Source organism: Silurus meridionalis, chromosome 5 (assembly GCF_014805685.1).
Source record: "Silurus meridionalis isolate SWU-2019-XX chromosome 5, ASM1480568v1, whole genome shotgun sequence".
NCBI lineage: Eukaryota > Metazoa > Chordata > Actinopteri > Siluriformes > Siluridae > Silurus > Silurus meridionalis.
The window spans coordinates 15,992,731-16,008,941 of NC_060888.1; the positions used below are offsets into that span (position 1 = coordinate 15,992,731).

General features: G+C 38.8%; 2 protein-coding genes across 4 annotated transcripts; both read left to right on the plus strand.

Moving 5' to 3' along the window:
• The first annotated feature begins 336 nt into the window (after window positions 1-336).
• Window positions 337-4,803, plus strand: fibpa (fibroblast growth factor (acidic) intracellular binding protein a). Of its 2 annotated transcripts, XM_046849708.1 has the most exons (11): window positions 337-629; window positions 743-827; window positions 1,544-1,742; window positions 1,821-1,947; window positions 2,027-2,127; window positions 2,546-2,679; window positions 2,835-2,943; window positions 3,065-3,128; window positions 3,279-3,365; window positions 3,454-3,551; window positions 4,440-4,803. In XM_046849708.1, the coding sequence occupies exons 2-11, from the start codon at window positions 743-745 to the stop codon at window positions 4,507-4,509; spliced, it is 1,074 nt and encodes a 357-aa protein (XP_046705664.1). In that variant the 5' UTR covers window positions 337-629; the 3' UTR covers window positions 4,510-4,803. The 2 variants fall into 2 exon arrangements, with proteins under 2 accessions (XP_046705664.1, XP_046705663.1); XM_046849707.1 differs by having other exon boundaries at window positions 337-827.
• A 1,153-nt stretch (window positions 4,804-5,956) lies between these two features.
• efemp2a (EGF containing fibulin extracellular matrix protein 2a) lies at window positions 5,957-14,973 on the plus strand. Of its 2 annotated transcripts, XM_046849706.1 has the most exons (12): window positions 5,957-6,217; window positions 8,392-8,450; window positions 9,665-9,947; window positions 10,096-10,144; window positions 10,281-10,493; window positions 11,085-11,204; window positions 11,594-11,710; window positions 12,223-12,342; window positions 12,448-12,567; window positions 12,658-12,784; window positions 13,296-13,491; window positions 14,045-14,973. In XM_046849706.1, exons 3-12 carry the CDS (start codon window positions 9,852-9,854, stop codon window positions 14,204-14,206), a joined length of 1,320 nt encoding a protein of 439 aa, XP_046705662.1. In that variant the 5' UTR covers window positions 5,957-6,217; window positions 8,392-8,450; window positions 9,665-9,851; the 3' UTR covers window positions 14,207-14,973. The 2 variants fall into 2 exon arrangements, with proteins under 2 accessions (XP_046705662.1, XP_046705661.1); XM_046849705.1 differs by lacking the exon at window positions 8,392-8,450.
• The last annotated feature ends 1,238 nt before the right edge of the window (window positions 14,974-16,211 follow it).

Here is a 16,211-nt window from a genome sequence, read left to right on the forward strand (position 1 = left end):
GAAAAGTTTTAAATTATAATAATATATGATATAATAAAATATAATATAAATTAATTAATTCATTGCACACAAACTTAAGTATTTTAAGTCTTTGGTTCTTTTAATTTTGATGATTTTGGCTCACATTTAACAGAACCCCACCGTCAATCTCTCACCAAAGTAGAATACTTCATAAAACTAACAAAAAAAAAACCATGTTTAGTGGATTGTTGGCCTTCTGCAAAGTATGTTCATTTATTGTATATGTACTTGTCATGCCTGTCAAAATAACTGAAATCTCCACATGGCTGAATGGTTTATATTGGCCGAGGGCGTGTCGTTGTTTACTGACCCGGAAGTGATTTTTTTTAATCAGTCAGAGAAGTGGTGTGTTTTGCTGTTATATGGTTGACTCGTGTCGAAATGATTTGGATAGAATCAGTACTAATGTCCGGGGGATTATTTTAATCGCTTGTGTTAAATGTGTTATCAGTGTTCGGGCTAATGCTGCTCGTCCAGTGTTTTTTTGGAGCTAGTCAGCTAGCATCTGTGGGCTAATGACAGCTACAGTGTAGCGTCTTATAGCAATAGCTCGCTAACGCTAAATTTCTCACAAACACAACCACGGTAATATATAATCAGTTTAGAGGGTGAGTGAAAACAATTTTTTAGCCCTCGTTGCACGATCATTTTCGATGCATGTTTTAGAAAGGTAACACATTTCTTTTATACTTGATAAAAACATACATATTTCAAAAACAAGATGTCAGTGGAGCTTGACGTATTTGTGGGAAACACTACCATCATGGACAAGGAGGTGTACCAGTTATGGCTGAATGGATACACAGGTAGCTAAAGTCATTTCTTAGAGCGATATGACACATATTACTTACTATCTTTCGAGCTAAATAGAGTATATATATATATATATATATATATATATATATATATATATATATATATCTAGAGTAGGTTCTAATTTTAATACAAAGATAAGTGCAAAGATGAGGTTTTGTTTTGGTCTTCATTGATCCATGGTACTAATCAAATAATGTATGTTGAGGTGAACCCAAACAAGCATGTGCCACCAACGTTTGAGACCTCGCAGCTGTCTGCATGCCTTATGCCAGTTTTTATTCTTTGTCTACAGGAACTTTGTTCTATAATACTATCAATTCCTATTATAAAATCGTAAGTAAATAATAATCAAAGTTAATTAAAGTACTCCTGGGTTCATGTCCTGAGATACCAGTTCATATCGTGTGAGTGTTAAAAGAAAAATTACATGAATAATGATTCTTCATGCCAAAAAAAAGTTTCTTCATCTTTATCATATAACTCTTTAAAAATCACTTACATTTGACAGACCTATCTTTAAATGGAGCAATAGCAAGGACTAATAAAAATGGATGTTACATTTTCTCATGGCATCACTTGTAACAGAACAGTTTACCTGAAGTCATTTCAGAGGTTGCAAATATTTTCTAGTGAATGTCCATCAGTTTATACCTTATTATCCATAAATGGAAGTGATCAGCATAAACCGAATTAAATCTCTGCGTAGTGAACGATGCAGTAAAGGTGAGGATAGAAGGAGGCGTGATGGAAGAATGTGAGGCCAGTGCTGACGTCCTCCTGAGTGACACCATGGACCAGTTCCGTACCTTCCAGATGTGCGAGAGGCTTCTGCAAAATCCAGCTAAACTAGCTAACCAGCTTCTTTTCCAGATCCCTCCAGATCGACAAGCCATGCTGATTGAAAGGTTGTGCAGTTTTACACACGTAAATTAAATGTTATTAAATAATTGGCCTGACCATTAAAAACTCTGCTGCTCAACCAGGTACTATGCGTTCGATGACACCTTTGCTCGTGAGGTCCTTGGAAAGAAACTCTCCAAAGGGACAAAAAAAGACCTTGATGATGTTAGTGCAAAAACTGGCATTTTGCTGAAGAGCTGCAGGAGACAGGTGGGGAGAACAGCAACGCAACTTGTTAATAAGCTTGCAAAAGGGTTTGGTGCTACTGTGTCTATTGTCTGTCTTGTAGTTTGACAACTTTAAGCGAGTGTTTAAAGTTGTGGAAGAACTTAAAGGCCCCCTGGTGGAAAATATAAGGCAGCACTTCCTGCTGCCCGACCAGCTGGCGAGGTGAGAGAGAAGTACAGTTACACATGGTCATGGCTAAATGGAGATCTGTTTTTAATTATCAGCTTCTAATTCTCTTACCATTTACTAAACTTTCACATTTATTCATATTCTTTAAGACTCTTACTAACTCTAACAATGATGATAAAGCTGCACACCGTGATTCACTATAGTAACACTTTTTACAGTTATGCAATTGTATGGGTGTTTTTCTGAGAGAAAGAAAATATGCAAGCCTATACTTAAAGTACAAGCACAGAAACTCATCTAAGGAAATTAAATAGTCCTAACAGGCATTGTGAATGATTTTCTACAAAAATGCATCACACAATTTCAGTTGTACCTTGGCAGGGCTGCTGATTCTGTGCTTTCATTCCTCTCCCTTATTTTGTCCGGACACTGCTGCCAATGCTTTTTACAGGGATTATGCGGCCATTGTCTTCTTTGCCAATAATCGTTTTGAAACAGGAAAGAAGAAGCTTCAGTATCTCACTTTTCAGGACTTTGCCTTTTGTGCTGGGCAGCTCATCAACAACTGGACAGTTGGAGCTGTGGGTAAGAGAATTTCAGTTAGGTTTAAGACAATCTTTACTCCTATTAAAAAAAAAAAAATCTGTAATTTTTTATTTATTTGAAGGCTTTGCCCTGTGATGATTAATACTATTATTATAATATTGTTGTTTGCTGTATCCCTTCTCTTCTGCTCTTAGACAACATGGTGGAGGACATGGATGTGGATCTAGACAAAGAGTTCCTTCAGGACCTTAAAGATCTCAAAATCTTAATCACAGACAAAGATCTTTTGGACCAGCACAAAAGGTATTGGATTGCACTCTGGAAAGAGTGGGACTTGGGGATGTGGATGGAGCTTAATGCTATTGTGTAATGTTTAAATCTCAGTGTCTTGCATTGTAATGAAGACAATTTCTTGTCTGTGTAGTCTAGTGTGTGTAGCTCTTAGAGGAAAGACCAAAGTCTTCAATGAGATGGAAGCCAATTTTAAGGTAGGAGGATGCTTATGATGAGTCATATTATTATGTACCCCATCTCTAACATGCAAAAGCTAAATGTTTGTGACATAGATTTCTTAGAATAGTCATTTTAAGTGTAAAAAGAGTTTAAGGCATTTTTTTGTGGAAAATGTCTTCTTCCAGAATCTCTCTAGAGGCCTTGTGAACATTGCTGCCAAATTAACGAACACAAAAGATGTTCGCGATTTCTTCATTGATCTTGTAGAAAAGGTAATATGCTTTTTTTTTAGCTAAGATTAGCTAAAATTTAACATATTCGTGACATTGAGTTGGGACCTTGCTTATGTCCTCTTTGCAGTTTATTGAGCCTTGCAGGTCGGAAAAATGGACATCAACAGACGTCAACCTCTACCTCACCCACTACACAAACTCTGCACACATACTAGACAGTTTCAAGTAAGTGCACTGTTGTGTAAGAACTACATGTGTTAGTGACATTTCTTTTCATATACAGGTTTTCTCTACTTTTGTAAAGTAGATCAGTAACTATTTGATTTTCTGACACACCTAAGGCAGCCCACCAAGAACCTGATAAGATGCTCATAAATGGAGCCAAGATTGATCAAGCAGGGAGAGGTCTACAGCTTTTGTTTAATTCTCGCTCATTTTCTTACCAGTGAATTGTTATTAAGACTATTAAAAGCTATGTTCCCAGTTTACGCTTGGCTCTTTTTAAATGTTGTCATGTGTAGAAGTGGCTACAAGTTGAGCAAACATTAAGTTGATTGTCTGCAGTGTAGTTTTAGAAGGAAGGAAATTAGATGGTAGCGTGTTCCAAGTGTTTTGGAGAACATTTGCTGCGGTTCTTCTCTGCTTGGCTATGATGATGACTTAATAGGTTACTTCCTTTAACCTAAACCAAATGTTCGGAATAGTAATCCAATTTTTGTAAAAAATAATACTAACAAATAGAAAAGACAGGAAACACACCTTACACAAAAAAATATGGTATATCTAGGACTTTTGTACAGTGCGGTATGGTGTTCTACCAGTGGAGGTCACTGTCTCATATGATTGGAAGTGAATGTGGTATCTCTTTCCGGCCTACTAATTCGTACACTTAGAACACTATGGAATGTATATTTGTGTTTACATGACACCTACCAATATACTAAGCGATGACACCTTCAGCCCAAAACCATGTAAATGTCTTATAAAAGACTTCTTGTGTAGTTGTACAGTTACAAATACATAAATAAATCTAATGCTTTTTTGCTGTTAACATCTTCTCAGTGGCATTTTTGTTCCCATCTCTCTCTTTTCTCTTTTTCCCCTCATTCTCAGGCACCAGACTGTCTGGACGAGGTATATGGGAGTTATTAAAAGCTGCATCCTCAGAATGTATCATGAATGAAGAATAACAGTTCTTTGTTGTTCCTTTTTCTCCTCTTCACCCTTAATCAAAACTGTTTTGGACTTATCCCAACCCAGCTCGCAGTCTGACCCTGTCTTTCTTTTAAATCCCCATGTTCATCATTTTCCTCCTTTAATCCTTACCCAAATATCTCCAACAGCTGGCCAACAAATATCTCCTGGACTCCCTCCTCCAACTTTCCCTTCCCTTTATCCCCTGTTCATTTCTTCACCCATTGGCCACTGTTGATCCAAGGATTTGTAAATAAACAGAGTATTCTATGGTTCCTCCCTACACTGTGTCCTCACTGACTTTACTGTGCGTGGTCCAAACTATTGAAATTGTTCTAAGTGCTAGCATTAAGGTTAATGAATAAAACTGTCAGATTATTTTAAAATTGTACCATTAGAATAATTAGAATACTGTTGGATATCACACTGGATAAGAAGATTGATTGGAACAGTTGAAGTAATAAGTGTGAGATGTTGAAGCCTGGTGTGTGAGATGGGTGTCGTGTGGCCTTTTGAGAGGGTGGACTAGCAGTAGCACAATTTGTCAGGCTTTTTGGACCCCTACACACATGGTGTGTGGGTGTTCTAGTTTCACAGACCTCAGGCACAGGTCAATAAATGAATATTTTTACTCTGCCAAATGGAATACAAGCTGCTCTTTTAATACCTTTTATTATAAGTTTTTTCCCCAAAACGTGTAATAACTTTTTAATAATTTTGTATCACTGATCAGTGCTGGATAAATCAATAAGTCCACGATTAGTTAGTATTGAAATGCTGACGACTCAAATTTGGAAGAGTAGGAAAGCAGAATACCTATAATTGTATTCAATGAAGTAAATTTGGAATCTTTCACTGTAAACCGCATGACATTTAAACATTTCTTTCCTTATTTTATCAGTAAGACCTTCAGTTCAAATATTTAAACAGAAAGCAAAAAGAAGGGATGTTTCCAAGCAGACATATGTGCAGAAGTGCAAAAGTCTATTCCTTCACCTCTTTGTCTTGCTCTCTCTCTCTCTTTTTTTTTTCTATGTGTGTGTCTCTCTCTCTCTCTCCTTTTTTCTTTTGCTAATTTTTGACCACATTCCACTAGCCTGTCTCCCATGCTATAAATATCTGGAGTATGAAAGGGAAGGAGCGAACAGTGGAGTGGAGTGAAAAAGATGGGTGAGATGAAGGTTGAATTGAGGTGGGAGGAGGAAAAATGGAGAGAAAGCTGCAAGCTGTGGGGGGTGAGTTTAAATGAAACCAGGTGCGTTACAGCCCTTATGTGCATGTGTGTAGCTGCGAATCTATGCACTGTTGTTCTCCTGGCAAATCGGACAGATTTGGAATTTCGGAATTTGGGCCACAGACCAGGAATTTTCATTATGGGGGGTGAGGTGGGAGTGTCGGCAAGGGGCGGAGGATGGCTGCACAGGGGGGCCTAGAGGGGGGGTCAGAATGGGCTGTCCCTCTTTTTTTTTTATTTTTTTGTGAACACCCTCACACTCCAGCTGTCTGTCTCCACACTCCCTCACTCTCACACTGAAGAGGCAGAACAAGGCAGTAGAAGAAGACGAAGGGCCAGATAGGAGCAACAGAAAGCAAAAGAGGCCGGAAGAGAAGAGGAGTGCAGAGAAAGAGCCAGAGACACACTCTCAAAGTGGAATCCAAGGCCACAACCACAAGAAACTTGGCAAAAAAAGTGTTCTGTAAGTAAGCATGTGTTATATTTTAAGGGGAAATTTTTATCTAAAAAAGTATGGACAATAAAATTATTTATCGTTCTTAATATATGATTATATGATAACCTGATAATCGGTGCAGATGCAAAAAATGTGGTCATGGTCAAGGACATAAGAGAGCAAGCAGACAATGAGAGGCAGAGAATGTATGTGTGTGTGTGTGTGTGTGTGTGTATCTGTGTGTAAGAAAAACAGTGGGTGAGAGGGACAGTTTTAAATCATTCCCAGGCCCTTTAAGGATCTTCCTACCTTGTACTTTATACATCATACTCTTCTGATTATCAGGCTTGAATGCCTTGTCCTACATTTTTCAGCCACAGAAAATGAAACAGCACAGAATATATTCACCATGCAACCTTCATGCAATCCCATTTATATATCTTTCAACTAGTCCCCAGACATGCATCAGACAGTAGTGATTATTACTTTTGTCTCTCTTACCCAACCATCAGCATGTTGTTACACATCATGCGTCACAAACGTAGTATTGCAAAACTTTCCAAACCATTTTCCAGCTATTTCACAACTAGTCTAAATGTCACTTCTTCTCTGATCCCCATTCAGACTAGCGGGGTGCACTTTGACTTTTAAGAGTGGATTTACAATATAAGTGGAGTGTGTGTGTGTTTGTGTGTGTGTGTGTGTGTGTGTGTGTGTGTGTGCTACTTGTTTCAGTAAATTCTTAGTTTCATTGTATTAAATAGACAACTCTTGGGTTCCCTGAAGTTTTGGGTATTCAAAAAAAATCCAGAGGCACTTAGTGGTGAGAACATTTGTGCCTACAAAAACATATTGGCCCCCTGAAGAAACACAGGTGCCATAACAAGAAGAGAAAACACACACAATTAAATGCCCAGATGACGTCACAGCTGAGAACAGTAGCCTACTATACTAACACAGGCTACTTCTATACTGCAAAAAGCTTCAGGAGCTTTATTTATATATTTTTGGTAATTACTGACATTTGCCTGCATTATTTTATATGGCTTGGTGCTGAATTGATCATTTATTTAAAATGCAATGAGGCTCAGCAGACACATTAATGCTTGTGCTTTGCATCTTTTTTTAATTTATATAATTATATAAAAATCTTACTTATAAACTTATATATTTCACACATAAACTAACCAACAATTCTTTGTGCATTACAGTGTAATGTCAGCAATTTACAATATAACTTAAATCTAAGTTTTAAAATACCTTAAATACCTTTAAACCAAGTAATATGTTTCCTTGGTCTGAGTCATATATTAAAAGCCATTCAATCATTGCACCATTTTGCACATCCAGCACATGAACCCTTCATGTCCACAGTGAAACTGTTTCAGGCAACATGACAGAGGTCGGTTTCACAGCTTCAGAGACAGTTGAGCTGAACAGAACTGTAAGAGCCCAGACACAACCCAGGATAGATGGATGTAATTCTGTTTGTAAAATGTAGGGAGATGAAAGGAAGAAATCCTCTGTATGAGTGTGGTCTTTAAATATGTACCGACTTTTATGATCCATCTGACTGGTGCAGGTTATAGAGGCTGGCTCTATATGCACAAATATACAGTTATTATTAATTATGCAGCATATACAAGAGTTCAGTTTTTTAGTTCATGAATCCAAATTAAATAAACCACAATAATATTAATATTGCCCTCTGAGAACAAAAGGATGAACTAGTTTTTGGAATAGGTCATCCAAGGTAGACTATTTTGCCCTCTCAAGTGAACTTCAAGGGGCTTTCCTGAGGATTTGATTCTCTGGGAAAGCTCTGGCTGTCCGGTTGACCCAAGTAGAGTGCCTTGCCCACATCCTCACCAGTGGCATTCCAGTAAACCAACAGACACTTGGCGCACCATGGTAGTCTAAATTGCCCTTACCACCAAACATATTCTGACCAGTGTGCAACATGGTTCTGCCCTGCCCTTGGGTTGCTATCATGGTTGATTCTGGGCTTTCTCAAACTGTATAATGCTTACTGTAGAGGCTGAAGTGCTTATTAGACAGACACCAAATACATAGCTAGCAGCGTTGGGTGAATAAGGCTATCAACTTCTGTGTGTCCAAACAGCCATAGCAGTTTAAAAATGCAAGATAAACAAAAAAGAATGCAAATCTGAATTAAAAATGTCTTTGATCACTTTCAACAGGAACTTGTGTCACAGGGGCAAACGTGATTCTCATAAACCAACCCACCTACCACATACAGGTGTGCCTTAGAAGGAATGTTTCTCTTTTGAAACATAGTTTTAACATCAGCTGTGTTTAAACTGTGCAAATATTTGAATTTTACTTTATTGCAGTCACACTGTAAACACGACATGAGAAATAACAGTCTGTCAGAGGGACAAAGTAAAACTTAATTCTATCACAAATCATATTTGATGGTGCAGTCAGTCTCTAATAGTATTTGGTCGTGTTTCCTTGTGTGTACTGTAAGTCATGACGAACAACATTGTGTGGTTTGGGTCAAAGCAAAGCAATCTCATTTAGAGGCTGATGTAATCAAATCAGAATGTGTGTTTGCGTGTGCATGTTGCCCTGTGGCTAGCTGTTTATCACTTTGAGTGAACGTGACTATACCAGTGCACAGACCAAAGGCTTCCACACTGTGACCACAAGGACTGACAAAGACTTTTGTGTTTTGGAGTCAGGACAACTTCTGCTTTCTTTGCAGTGTGTATCTAAAGATTTGTGTGAGTGAGTGTTTTCATGCATCAGGAAGACAGTGGTTATGATCTTTCCCCATGCTATTTTCTCTCTGGCACACACCAGCAAAGTGTGCTGCACTACACAGTCCAGAAACAGAAACGTTTTATAAGTATTGCATTTGGCTGCTTTTCTATTTATTCTCCAGGCAAGGGACCTGAAAGACAGGACTTATTCAAGCTGACACATTTACTTAGAAATCTCAGTCCTCTCCTCCCAAGAACAGTAACTGAAGTTTAAAACTGTAAATAAGTTATTTCAGGTTGTTTTCTCACTTTCTCCTTTGATTACATTACATGTTTTAGCTAAAAATGGCTGGGAGCATAAAAGTCAAGTTGTTATACTTACAGTCTGGTCAAATGTTAGAAATGTTAATAATGTTAACAATTATAATCAAGGTGTGACTGTGTGCACTTCCAGTTCATCCACCAGAGGGAGCCATCAGGTTGTTACATACATGGTGTGCTTGTAAAGAAGGCCAGTTAGATGTCAATACATCTTACGTTATATACATGTTAACGTACATGTAAAATCTGTGGCAATAATTAACCAGTCTCATCTATAAAAATGAAGACTCGAATTAAAATGAAACCACACAATGCATTTAAATGTGTAACAAACAAACCCATTAAAGACAAACTTAATGTCAGATTTTTCAGACTTTAAGGTACTTATTCAGTTCTCATGCCCTCTCTTTTTTCCTGTGTCCTTTAGATTCTGCAGTGTGATTTAAAACCTTGGGTTAAAGCTGTGGGTTCTCCTCCTTTCCTCAAGGCCCTACAGCCAGTGTGCCTGTTGTGTGTGTGTGTGTATGTGTATATGTGTGTGTCTGTGTTTGTCACGCTACTTGTACGTTTTCTTTGAACTCCAAAGAGGCAGGTGAAAGTGTCTCTGTGTGAAGATGTGGTCTGTGTGTGTTTCAATTGTGTGTGTGTGCGTTTCTGTGCTCCTCCACCAAGCTATTTCACAGCCACCCACAGAAAGTGACACCTACACGGTAAGGCGGGATGGAACTGTTTCCCACTTTCTTCCTTTTCTCTTCTCTGTTTATTTGATAAGCATATGTATACAAGTGTGTAATATGTAAGCCTTTGCATATAATTTGCATTTGCATTCATGCCTGTTATTATTTGCTAAAACTTCAGGAATGCACAGATGGCTATCACTGGGATCCTCAAACTCAGCACTGCAAAGGTAAAACATCTTCATGCTTCCTGAACATGATGCATATATCATGCATTATGTCGTTGTTTAAGTCAGTTTAAAAGAAAAATGTTGTTATATAAAGTCAATTGCAAACTTTCTCAACAATTTTTATTTTCCCTCTCAGACATAAATGAATGTGAAACTATACCAGAGGCATGTAAGGGTGAGATGAAGTGTTTCAACCATTATGGTGGCTACTTGTGTCTACCGCGCTCTGCCTCAGTGTTCCCTGACTCTGATCCACCCAACCAAATCCCTACTGGTGTGGGTAACACCTCAAGTGAGCCTTATAACCCATGTCCCACTGGCTATGAGGCTCATGGAGACAGCTGCGTGGGTGAGTATGTTTGGAAACGTGTCTGCTTGAGGGTGGGGGTGTGTAGTGTGGGTGTTAGTGAACAGGTGGCAAAAGTGAGTGACAGTGTGAATGTGTGCATTGTTAAGGCACCAATTTTCATAATTGCATTCTGATGTTGTTTACATGCAATTGATAAAAGGAAATAAATTACACATAACATTAGCGTTATATGCTCCATGTGTAGTCGAGTGTTTATTGTGGATTACGGCTTCCAGGACAATTCCGCTACTAATTCAGAAACAGGTGGTATGTACGTAAGAGGTTGTCTGGGAGTTTTGCACGACTTGGCAGGGGGTAGTCTGCAGGAGGTAGAAGGGATTTGGCGGGCTAAGCTATTTCCCAGCTGCCATCAACAGTCAAACCCTCATTAATGCACCCCACAGTTGTATTACTCAGCACTCAGAATAAAGTCACACAGTTAGCATTTCTTTATGCCTTCAAGCTGTTAGTCATAAATCAGTAAGTGGCCTCTCTGCTGCAGTAACAAAATACCAGTGCAGCAGCAAATATAAAAGGTGAACTGAAGTGTTGCACAAATAACCTGCACAGTCAAATGTTTTACTCTTACAGATGTGGATGAGTGTGAACAAGGACATGACTGCCAACCCAGCCAGGAGTGCATCAATACAGAGGGTTCATTCACTTGCCAGTGCCCGAATGGATACCGCAAAGTGGGAACTGAATGCATTGGTAAAAAGTAGCCACACTTTTAAAAACAGGCAGAAACAGAATCGGTGTAAAATCAGTTCTTATTAAATATACTTACTTAATTAAGAATTCATACTCTTTCCATGGAGGGTTATATATTTTAGTAAGAGCAGGTATTATATTAGTGTCAGACATGGGTGTGTAAGTAAATGCGAGCCAATGACATTTAAAGAATAAGCTGAGGGGCTCATTTGTGATTTTTAGCCAATACACTTTTTCAAATGTTTTTTCCCCCTTTTTAATTTGAAGAAGCAGATTTTTTAGGATACACAGCACTGCCCTTGACTGAGTGTTACTGTGTTGATAAAGCTGAGTAATGAATTAAGCTGAATGTGTCATTCACCTGAACTTTTCCCCTTCACATTTTTCAGACATTGATGAGTGTCGGTACCGGTACTGCCAGCACCGCTGCGTTAACGTGCCCGGTTCCTTCTCTTGCCAGTGCGAGCCTGGCTTCCAGCTGGCAGGCAACAATCGCTCCTGCATTGGTGAGTGTGCCCACGTACTGCCACCCCCATGCATAGCCAACAATGCTTTGCCCTGAGTCATAGGCCATCCTCCACATACACTCAAACTATACACACAGTAATTTGGAAAACCAAGCCCACATGGTGTTGTACAATATCATCCTACACTTTAGCTTCTCTGAACAGGGGCCAAAGCCAAAACAAACTGCCACAGCACCTCGAATTAGGTGAGTAAGTGACAGTGTGGCGACATAAGGGAATAATTACCTTGGTATTCCAAGGCACAGGGGCAAAACCTACATTACCTTTGGTGTACTGAAAAAATAAACCTAGCATTCCAAGCATTATAGATTTAAGTACAAATATTATCTAATAATTTAGCATTTATTAACCTATGACATGTAGTCTCCATGAGGGACCTGAAAAGTTCCACACTGGCACTTTCTAAATACTTGACTGCATTTTTCCATGAAACGTGCTCTGTAAAGCATACTCATAATTTGGGTCTGCTGGGTCATTATTTGTGTGTTCAGACGTGGATGAGTGTGACATGGGCGCCCCCTGTAGTCAGAGGTGTTATAACACGTACGGCACTTTCCTTTGCCGCTGTGAGCAGGGTTATGAGCTTGAGCCAGATGGATTCACCTGCAAAGGTAAGTAACAAAAACCACAGGCAACGTAAGCAGCACATAACTGACTATTTTATATTTTGTTACTTTTTAACCCATCTTCTAATGTTTTCTTTATTCCTTACACAGACATAGATGAGTGCAGTTTCTCTAGTTACCTTTGTCAGCACCAGTGTATAAATGAGCCTGGCAAATTCTCATGTGTCTGCCCAGAAGGCTACCAGCTCCTCGGGACTCGTCTCTGCCAAGGTCAGCATTGTCTACGTACCTTATTACCACGCTGACCATTACTTTCTTTTCATTTGAATCACTTTCTGATTTGTATGTGTCTCCATTTAGATATAAATGAGTGCGAGACAGGTGTGCACCAGTGCACGGATAGCCAGACTTGCGTGAACATTCATGGTGGTCATCAGTGTGTCGACACAAACGGTTGTCAGGAGCCCTATGTTCAAGTGTCAAACAAGTAAGTCAAGCGGTTTTAGCCAAGCTGGTCCACTTATTTCTTCCTTCATTAAACTAGGATTTTTGTTCTCTTTCTGACAGTTGTATTTAATTTAGGCATAACTTTCTGTTTCTGAAACTGCACTGGGAGTTTTTCCATATTGCCTTAAAGCAAACGTTTAAATTCCACTCTACCTTCTTCCAAAACCTGACAGTGATAATACTGTAAGTGGTGTGAAGGGTTTTTGCTTTAAAGAAACGTCTGAAGGTTGATGAAGAGCATCTAAGATTCAAAATTTGTCAGACCTGTAAAAAATATTTGGATGTAAGGCCTTAATTTCTCTTCTGAACCAGTAGATGAAAATAAAAATACAATATAATTTGTACAATATCTATTAAGGTATCTATTATTTAAATACTTTAGCTCCCTATTCTATACTACCCTCTCAAAAAACTCTGTGCTCCTTATAAGTCATAGATCCATTATGCTCAGACTGGTATACTGTTATTACACTGCAACCCTCTCTCTTTAGTCGCTGTGTGTGTCCTGTATCTAAACCTGGTTGTCAAGACTTGCCCTTCTCCATTGTGCACCGTTATATGAGCATCACCTCAGAACGGTCCGTCCCCTCTGACCTCTTCCAAATCCAGGCCACAAGTGTCTACCCTGGAGCCTACAACACCTTCCGCATCCGCTCTGGAGATGACAGTGGAGACTTTTACATCAGGGTGAGATGCAATTTATTCACACTTATTGATTTGAAACCTCCTGGGGTTTACTTTTCTGAAAGGTATCCCACCCGAACTTGGCTTTTAAAGCGCATTAAATCCTGCCATCTGTCTATTTCTGGAACTTAAAATACTGAAGCCAAAAAAGTGAACAGTTCATATTTGAGAAAGTGGCCATGGGAGGAAAAGGGGAAGGCAGGAAAGAGGGGGAGTGGCACTGATGTTAAAAGTGTGATAGTGCCAAAGTTTGAGGACAATGCAGTTTTATTTTGGTGCCAGATTCTGTGTTTATAGCTTTTAATAGCCTAAGGAGCAAGAGGGCACTGCACAGTACTATTGCTAGGCCTTTATTTAGATTTCTGCAGTCACAAATTAGAGCATGTGTTATATAGTTATATAATCTTTGTCCATGCATGGTTTAGATGTATGCAGTCTTGTTAATATCTTGCATAGCTTTCAGAAGTACATTATGAAAACTGGATTGTGCAATACATTAAGGGTAATGTTCCACTAATGCAGACTTCTAATCCACATTTGTTGTCTTCTCCTATAGCAAATCAACAATATCAGTGCCATGCTGGTGCTAGCCCGTGCTGTGACCGGACCCAAAGAGTATGTTCTGGACTTAGAGATGGTTTCAGTCAACCCCCTCATGAGTTACCAGACTAGTTCGGCCCTTCGCCTATCAGTCTATGTGGGGCCTCATGCTTTCTAAATTAGAGTGGCATTTAGAGCAGAGAGGGGGAGAGGGGCTAGCTAGTAAAAATGGCAGAAATGTGAAGTATGGACAACATATCCATTGAGGACGAGGAGGAATTGAGTTGGAGATATTGGCATAATTAGAAGAACATCTCCCCAAGTTTACTGGAAGAACAAATGCCAAGCAATCTCATAAGAAATCAGAACAAACTATACAACTACTACTTCACAAGTGATGCTGGTCACAGACAGGTAATATAATTGCAGACACAGCCATACCACACATGGTTTTACTATATTTTGTATGAACACCAAATAAAGTAGAGCTGCACTACAATTTCAAAATCTGCTGTACAATCCCTATAGCTTTTCCTTTTACCCTTTCTCATACCTCTCTTGTCATCCATGCTTATTTTTATGATTGCTTTTTATTTTTATTTTTTTTACTTGAAAATGTGTTTTCTTTCTATTTTTCCTTTTGTAGCACAAATTCATTCCAATTATGGTTTTTGCCACAGCCCTTGCTGATGGTTTATGCCTCCCCCCTCTTTTTTCAGTTATATGTAGCAGTTTTAGTGTACAAATAATATATGCACCTCTGAGAACTTCTTTCTGTGTGTTGTGTGCCATTAGTAATCTTCAGTAACCACTTGATTCTACATCTATATCTTCTTCCGCCCCCACAGTGATCACTATTCACCTTATTTGTGTAGTTGTCACACCATGCTGTCAATGTTGTACTTTTGTTGGACTTATTACTGTAATAAAGATGATAAAACCATATGATTTTGGCTATAGCACCCTACATTGAATTTCTTTGTACTATGGTGTGTATTTATCCCTCATCTGTTTTCATGTTTTACTTGAAACTCCATGCTATTGGGGTGTTTTATTTTTTCTTATTTGTGGATTCTCTTCAACAACACTGATACAGACATTTAACATTTAGTTACAGCAAGCACATGAAAAGTCCTTTGGCTGGTAAAAAAAAAAAGGCAAAATATTTAATTGATTGTTCCCTGGTTCTTTATAATCTAAACATAACAAAATTATATTTCAATACATTGATCTACCTGGTTCAGCGAATCATTTTTCCCAACTAAAATTGATTGTAAGTAAAATGAGTATATGGGTGGAGTATCTTGCAATGTGGCAACTCTGTTAATAGTATTAAGTCTAAGGAGGGATCCCACTTCGTTTAGGAGAAACATTTACTGCTTGGCAACGGGCGGACGAGTTAATTGCGAAGTCTAAATGAGTCCAGATCACAGTAGGCTTTCTGCAATCTCCTGGGAAAAGGGTTAATCTAGAGCTCTAAAGTTTTCTCGAGCTATGCAAAACTTAAGCAAAACTTAATTTCTTTAAAGCTACTAGCTAAAATCTTTTAGCACCAGTGGCGGTCGGTCAGGGCCAGCAAAGCCTTCTCTGCTGGCCTAAACACTATCAGAAGCACTGACCTACATTTACAACCTAAATTCTAATATATGTTTCATGAAATTGTATTAATTTATTCCCAACAGTTTATTCTCTTAATTTCGTAGCGTTTCTCTTGGCTGCACTGCTTCCAGTATGTGAATGTTAGATTTTTTGTCCAATCAGATTTCAGCCTCTATGTGCTGCCATGTCAATCTAATCTGCCCAGGGCCTGTAAAGTCTGTCTTGCTGGTCCTTTTACAATATAGAATATTACCAACGGGTCTGTTTCTTTAACCAATCAGATTTAATTTTCACCTCACAGGTCCAGCTAGCTGGCCCAGAATAGCGTCAGCATTTTTCCGTCCTCTGATTGGTTGGTCAGAGGGAAACTGTTACAGCCAAATTTGACTGGCAAAACACATGTGTAGTGCTCTGCACACATTAATACATCGGAGTTAGACTTTTTATGTCTATCAAGAAAGAGAAATTGATTTGGTCTTGGACATACTTAAAAATCCATTTTCCAGAAAAGCTAGACATCATGAGTAGAGGTCGGCCAACCCTTGAAGCTAGCTAGCTTCTCTCAGCCAGGGAAAGGGTTTGTT